This window comes from Engraulis encrasicolus, unplaced genomic scaffold (assembly GCF_034702125.1).
Source record: "Engraulis encrasicolus isolate BLACKSEA-1 unplaced genomic scaffold, IST_EnEncr_1.0 scaffold_31_np1212, whole genome shotgun sequence".
Taxonomy (NCBI): domain Eukaryota; kingdom Metazoa; phylum Chordata; class Actinopteri; order Clupeiformes; family Engraulidae; genus Engraulis; species Engraulis encrasicolus.
This window is the reverse complement of record NW_026945610.1, coordinates 722,813-730,557: the sequence shown is the minus strand read 5'-3', so window position 1 is coordinate 730,557 and position 7,745 is coordinate 722,813. Positions and strand designations below refer to the sequence as shown.

Genomic DNA, 7,745 nt, shown 5'->3' with positions numbered 1-7,745 from the left:
ACAGGACATGTTTTTATGTAGGCCTAGGCTACACATTTCTACAATAGTAAAATTATATTTAAATCCAAGCAGGCCTAACTCCTATATTAAAAGTACCGTAGCTATTAGCCTATGTAGGCCTAATGTATCTAACTGTAGGCCCTATGTTTTTGGATAAATACTCCCACCACCTCCCACGTCATCGTTATTATTTAATTGCGTGTTGTCTGTTTTTTTTCTAAATCCAGAGCGCGTCATGGCGGGTTAATGTTTTGAAGTGTAGGGAGTAAACGGTACCATTTGAATAGTTAGGAATGCGTGCCCCGATGGATCTCCCAACACCCCAGAACGGAGCAGCACGCCAGTGTGAATTCGCCCCATCCGCGCGCGGTCCATTTGCTTTGCACTTCACAAAGCGGCCTTAAATGCTCGTGAGGGATCATCAGGATGTTTTTAAAGTGTTGACATCAGGCAATCACACCTCGTGCGTGTTCCCTAAGCATCTCGGGATGTTTTTTCCCCGCTGCATGAGAATGGCGTGTAGCGTTTTCTTTACAGCTCTCCAATAAACATCCTCCTTATCTCCACCTCCACCACGTCTAACATGCCGATGATGACCTAAGTGGAGGCGCTGCCTGCCCGTTATTCAAGAGGGAGTCAGCCGGTTGTGTAACATCACGGATGAAACGCGTTTATGAAAGCAAAATAAACCATAAAAATACTTATTTACATTATCATACCCTTCTCCAAATTGCCTTTACGCATGAGTGCGCTGACATTTTGCCCACCCACGACTGAATCTGTTGTTTACATACATTTGAATTTCCATGCATGCAACACAAGATAAGTAAAAATGAAGATAGGCCCGCGGGGTGTTACAAAATAACTTGTATCGGTGTTGGATCAGGGATTTAGGGAGTTAGTATTGGTGCTTGTTCTCATCAACAGTGCTAAAGTAAATATGTCCGGGGCTTTATCAGTCTGTTAACAAACTAAGTGGCTTTACGATAATATAGACCTAGCCTAGGCCTAGGCCTACAAGTTTTTGTTTGCATGCTTTGTTTGTTTGTTTTGTTTGCTTGCTTGCTTACATTTCGACTGTAAATTGTAGAGATTTAATGGTGGGCCTAATAACTTTTTGTTTGAATGCTTACTGGTTTATTTGTTTGTTTATTTGCTTTCTTTTGCTACTGTACTATTTCGACTGGAAACGTTACAGTCGGCCTATATATTTAATAGTTCGCAATACAGCTAATGGTCGTTTCAAAAGACCCATCTTTTCAATCACTGAGCAAAAGATATTACAAATGTAACTTATTGCAAACACGAGTAGGCCTAAACAAAAAAAGATTATTTTGTAAAATTCAATTTTGTCAGTCATTGGGGGGAGGTGTAGCCTATATTCCCAAAGTGTACAAAAGCCTTTTCAAATGACAGATGTGTAAATAGGCCTAATGCGTGTTTCCGTGGCAGTGTGTGTTTGTGTGTTTCCTGTGTGTGTGTAACCTATTATGTGTGCGTGTGTGTGTGTTTTCCCGTGTGTATTATGTGTTGCCTTTGACATGATAATAGAGTGGACTAGCGAGGTGTTTTAATTTGTGAACGTCCCACCGCGTTGCTCCATATCCGTCAGAGCTCGAGCATTCCCCCGCTTTCTTCGCAGCATGGGCGACCATTACTGCGCCTCAAGCTTCACATCAAAGACAACAGCCCCGAACAAGTGACATTGACGAACGCAAGAATAACATATCACACCTGTCGCCTCCTCCCGTCCCGCCCCGTCCCGTCCCCTCCCGGCCCGGCTCGAGACTGCAGCCCCAGAGGGCCGCTTCCAGCATGTTTGGGTAGGGTACAGGTCGCGAGCTCTCCGGCGGATTTCCTGTTCATTGTGCGCCCTCTTCTGGAGAAAAACGGCCACACACACTCAGCGCTGTGTATGGCTCTTGGGGCTGTCTTATTTTCACATTTCAAATTTCTTTATTGGAGGATAGCCTCTTGAGATAAAAATCTCGTTTTCGAGAGGGTCCTCTGGCCCGCGATATCATTTCAATGTTCTGCAGTTTCACATGATATATGACATGTTTTTTAAAAGAAGCTTTGACATCAAGTCAAGTCAAGTCAAGTAGGTTTTATTGTCAATTTCTTTACATGCACTGGTCATACAAAGAATTTGAAATTACATTTCTTGCTTTCCCATACAGACATAGACTAAATCTAGGTAAGGACATAGACAGTATAGACATAGACAGTACTTATACATGGACTTAAGACAGTATGGACATAGACAGTGCTCATTTGCACAATGATGAAGTCATATTTTCAGAGCACCTAGTCAGTGAAGGTGCTGTAAGTGGTCACTATAGGGCAGTGTTTCCCAACCAGGGGTATGTGTACCACTAGGGCTATGCGAGCACACTGCAGGGGGTACTTGGAAAAATATAATTTTAACAAATGTATGGAGCATAATCACACTGGATTCGAAAAAGCAATGTAAAACATGAGTTAGGGGGTACTCATGGCACAACAAACAGGCTTGGGGGGTACATGAGACAAAAAAGGTTGGGGAACACTGACCTAGGGCACCTAGTGAAGCTTTGTGGTCACCTTCAATACAGGCCTTAAGTGCAGTGCAAGGGGAAATGGTCATAGCACGGCCCTGTATAAAAGGGGAAATAGGCATAGCACGGCCAGTGGTGTAGTCTACTTTTTTGTGGTGGGTATACTGTATATTTGAGCATTTTTTGAAGTGGGTATACTGTATATATTTGTGCTATTCAAAACAATGGATCAATCAATTTTAAGTGGGTATACTGAAATCCCTAAAATTTAGAAGTGGATATACTCCGTATACCCGCGTTCTATGTAGACTACACCACTGAGCACGGCCCTATATAAAAGATCTGTATAAAAATGGCCATAGAATGAAAAACGGTTCGCCACCCCAGGTCTAGCGAACCAGATTTCCATCCTACTGTTGTGTCTTGTCTGTACAAAAGAGAACGCATCATTCCTCAAAGAATACAAGTGTGGGGGAAATACACGTAAAAAAATAATCAAAGGTTTAAGCAAATAAGACACCGTTGGGACTCAGAGAGTTAAGCGTTAATTCAACACTGAAAGAGTGCCTCCAGCTGCTAGACCATAGATTGCATACAATCTATGAGCTAGATGCGTCTTCATTACACTCTCTGGGTGTTAGATTAACACTGGTAAATGTGCTGTGCAGGGCCAGGCTACTGGTGATGTTGGTGACACTCTATGGCACAGACAGGGCCAGGGAAGCTGACAGGGGGCAAAGGGGTCAGTTGTCTGGGGGCCCAGGGAGACAAGGACCTCAGAATTACATTGTATGTATTTGGTGGGGGGGCCTCTCCGGTGACTTTGACCCTGGCCCGGGAAAAGGCTGAGCTGTCAGTGGCTCTGGACGGAGCAATGTGCGGTGGCGAAGCCCTGAAATCATCAGATGAATGAATTATTTATTTTTCTCTTCACACCGTCATTTTGACTTTCAGTTACATGTCAACAGGGCTCTAAATTAGCACCAGCCAAACGACCAAATGCAGTGTTAATTCAACACTTAGAGAGTGCTTTGGGACCAAATAAACTCTAGAAGGTGTTAAATCGACTCTGTTAGCGTTGCATTAACACTGCAGCTTTTACTGTGCAGCCAAACGACCAAATGCTGGTGAAATTTCAGTTTGGCTGGTGGAAAAGACCAACTCACTAGCTACTTTGGCCCATTAGTCAGTGTGTGTTTGGCAAATAAGATTAATATCTACTAGCCTGTTTGGCTGGTAATGAAAAAAAGTTAATTTGGAGCGTTGCATGTCATGAAAAGGTATAAGAGTATGGAGAGCAGGGTCCCCAAGTGAAGTTCAATATAAGTGTATACGGGCCCAATGGCATATTAGGTGAAGTAGGTATTGTAGCAGAGATGAAGAAAAAAGAAAAAAAGATAGTCAGGCATACAATATGCAAAAGCCGTTATAACAACCTGCATCCTCTCTTCAGCATACTACATGGTTTCATAAGACATTTTGCAGTTACAACAGGCAGAAATCATCAAACACACACTCAATTGTTTCTTTGATGGTTTCTGCTTGTTATAACTGGGGGGGCTGGGGGGTAAAAGGTCACTTGTCCTGGGCCCAGGAAGAGAAGGGGCCCAGAATTGGGTCCTGATTATATTGTATGTGTTTGACGGGGGGCCCTTTTAGGTTACTCTGTCCTGGGCCCAGCCAAAGCTGTCAGCGGCCCTGCCTGCACACATTCCCAGACACACAGGTTTAGCGTGAGGGTGTCCTCCGCTCTACTGCCTCTTGTCCAGAGGTGCATCTTGTCACCAGGCTAGCCAGGCAGCTGCTTAGGGGCCCCAGGACCCTATATGGTGAATAAAAGGACACACTTTGCTACAGTCGTGGCAAATTTCTTTCAAATTTTCACTCCTTTGAAATTTCGCTGCCCCAGCTGATCCCAGAGACGCTCTACTGCCTCTTGTCCATCTTGTATCTATCTGTACCTGAGGTCAATCCTCCTCTGCTTGTTAGCCACTTGGGGTCCGAACTGGCAACCTACCGGTCAACGCTCCATTTGGGCATGGGAGGTACAGCATGATACCGCTGAGCTGAAGGACCAGACCGATAGCTCTTGTGGCTGGCAATCCTTTATGACAGTGGTTCTCAAACTTTTTGTGTGAAGTAAACCCCGAGAAAAAATTGAGCTCTCAGAGTACCACCTTGACAACCAACATTAGAATATCATAGCAAAGGCCTTCCATATTCACTTTTGCCAGTCAGTACAGGAGAGGTTCATAATGGCATCAACAGCTAGGGTCACATTCAGTGCAAGTTTGTTTTAAAATGTCTTGCTTGCCTAGTATTATTCTGCATTATATTTTCAGATTCATACAGGTCAATATTACAGAATGTGAGACCAAAGACACATTTTCGACTGCAACATCTTGATCAACCTTCAAATCAATGCACAAAAAATTAATTCAAGTACCACCAGAGATGTCTCAAGTACCACCAGTGGTACATGTACCACAGTTTGAGCACCACTGCTTTATGAGTCTTCTGGAGGGAGGCTTACTAATGTTCTACGCCAGGGATGCGGAAGTTTTTTTCACTTCAAATTCCTCCAAGGGCCGTAAAAGTCCTCAAAGGGCCGTAATATGAACACATACCAGGATTCCCCCCTGCACTTTAGGCCTACAGTATATTGAAGGTGGACACTTTTACAACAGACCCCATCTTCTCTAGGTCTCCTGAAGGTATTTCATGTAATTTTCAGTTTGCATTTCATTTACGAAACATGTTATATTTCATGTGAAGCTGCATAACATTCTAATTATATCGGGCCGGATACGACGGCATCAAGAGCCATAAACAGAGATCCCCCCCCCCTGCTCTATGTCTTACTGTAAACATCAAGACATGCTGACACGCCCAACGGCCACAGGAGGGCATCTGATCTGCCAACAGCTCCTGGTGCCACTCATTCACCTTTTAGCTATAGCGCACTCTCAAACACAAACTTACCCTGGTACACTACTATCATCACTTGCACTAAGACACCTTGCCTGGGTGTAGGACTGTTGGGCACATGACAACACCATGCCTATTGACATAATTATTACAAATATGAAGGTTGTAAACGTTACCAGCTTGTAATCTGTGTCGTGCGTAAAAGCGCACAGGAAAAAAATGGTTATTATATTGGCACGTAAAATTGGCACCACAATAACGATGGGCACGCAGGGAATTGGCAGCGTTAATTCAAACACAACCTCATGGTGTGGGGTGGTGGTGGGCAGTATGTGAAGAGCACGAGAACGATTAACGGGGCATGTCGGTCTAGTGGGCAATGCATGCGCGAGCGCTCTGAGCAGAGGTTGGCTGGTTTATTCGCGTGTGCAGCTTCAGAGGGGCAAGGCGCTCGTGCCGTGGCGTGTCTGTGGTGACAGGAGGGAGAGAAAGAGAGAACGAGAGGGAGCGAGAAAGACAGAGTGAGGGATTGTCTAAAAAAGAAAGAGAGGAAAATGGAGGGAAACAAGAGGAGTCTGCGTGAGCGGTGTGCCTTGAGGAAAGACATCATCAAAGAGTTTTTGGCGGAATTTCTGGGCACGTTCATCTTGATCGTGAGTACCCCCTGTCGCGCGCCACACGGAGTTGTGAGAACCAATGGGGAGAAATGTGTCACTTGCACACACGTGAATGAAGCGAAGGAGCGCACTCTTCAGATTTGGCGAATAAAGAAAGAAAAATCTGAAGAGTGCTGTCCTTCGCTTCATTCACTGGTGTATGTTTTATATTGGATTCAGCACTTAAAAAAAATGTATTAATCATTAAGCGATAGTGTGTGAGCGCGTCTCCTCCACGTCACTTGCAGCACACAAGAAGCCAGCGCGGCAGCTCGGGGACAACTTGATAGATGGGCCATGTTATTAACGACAACACTTTTATACTGACACAGACGCGGTGCCTTTTATTGGTGACGGGAGACTGCTCCTTCATATATTTTGACAGATTATTAATCGTTATTTTGACGGGCCATCGAGACAGATTTAAAGTCCTCAAAACGGGATATTTTTCTGGTTGGGTTTGTAAAAAAAAAGGGGGAAGGGGGTGGAAAGACAGTTGCATTAATAATGCCTGTCACGCAATGACAGCAATCCGGTCCTATGGGATGAGATTATTCCGCTGATGCCTTTGATCACTACTGACGGCTGTTATGTCTCGTCCTTACTGTGAGTGAATAATAACTCCCAGTAGTCTGGTCTTGATTTGAGATGTTCAGCCCGTTGCTGTGTCTGTCTGTCTGCCTGTCTGTCTTGCTTAAGCCGCGCCAGGTAACCAGGTAAAAGGTGGTCCCACGGCGAAGGCGGTGGACAGTTTTGATACAGGGAAAAGGCTTCAGTGTGTCCTCCAGTAAAATATGCTATAAATAGCCAACTTCAGTACATTTTTTAAAGAAAAAGTGACGCCTTTAACTAAGCAACAACAAGCACCGTGCACTATTGTAAATTACGCGCACTTTGGATGGCGCTCGTGTTGTTCGCGTGTCTGGTGGACAGAATGCAAAGCAGAGTGGTGTGTGTGTGTGTGTGAAGTGTTGATTGCTATGTAATGGGTGTTAGGAGGGCAGGCCGCCTCTCATCTCAGGTGATGCGTTTGATCTGCGTGAGGAATATCAAGGCTGCAATGGCGGATATCGGTGTGTGTGTGTGTGTGTGTGTGTGTGTGTGTGTGTGTGTGTGTGTGTGTGTGTGTGTGTGTGTGTGTGTGTGTGTGTGTGTGTGTGTGTGTGTGTGTGTGTGTGTGTGTGTGTGTGGCAAAGAGCGCCGTTTAAAAGCAAGACAGTTAATATCTGTGTGTGTGTGTGTGTGTGTGTGTGTGTGTGTGTGTGTGTGTGTGTGTGTGTGTGTGTGTGTGTGTGTGTGTGTGTGTGTGTGTGTGTGTGTGTGTGTGTGTGTGTGTGGCAGAGGAGCGCCGTTTAATGTCCTTTACCAGTAGCTTAAGCAGCAGATCTGATAATGGGAATCATCAAGCCACTGCTGTCTTCCACAGGGCCGGTTCTAGTCTATTTGGACCCCTTTGGACCCCTTTGTGAGCACCACCATTCTTTTTTTGTGCATTTGGAAATTGGCAACTGAAAATATAAAGTTGTACATATACTCTAGTACCTACAGTGTACATTTTATATTGAGTGCCCATGAATAATCATTGCAGATGTAGTAAAGTTCAATGTTTTATTGAAACTTGGGG

General features: G+C 44.7%; 1 protein-coding gene across 1 annotated transcript in view; it reads left to right on the top strand.

Moving 5' to 3' along the window:
- The first annotated feature begins 5,866 nt into the window (after positions 1–5,866).
- LOC134443409 (aquaporin-9-like) overlaps positions 5,867–7,745 on the top strand; it is a 35,209-nt gene continuing 33,330 nt past the window's right edge. The window contains exon 1 of the mRNA XM_063193196.1: positions 5,867–6,118. Coding sequence (XP_063049266.1) covers positions 6,020–6,118 — 99 coding nt within the window. The 5' untranslated portion in view covers positions 5,867–6,019. The remainder of the gene's footprint in view (positions 6,119–7,745) is intronic.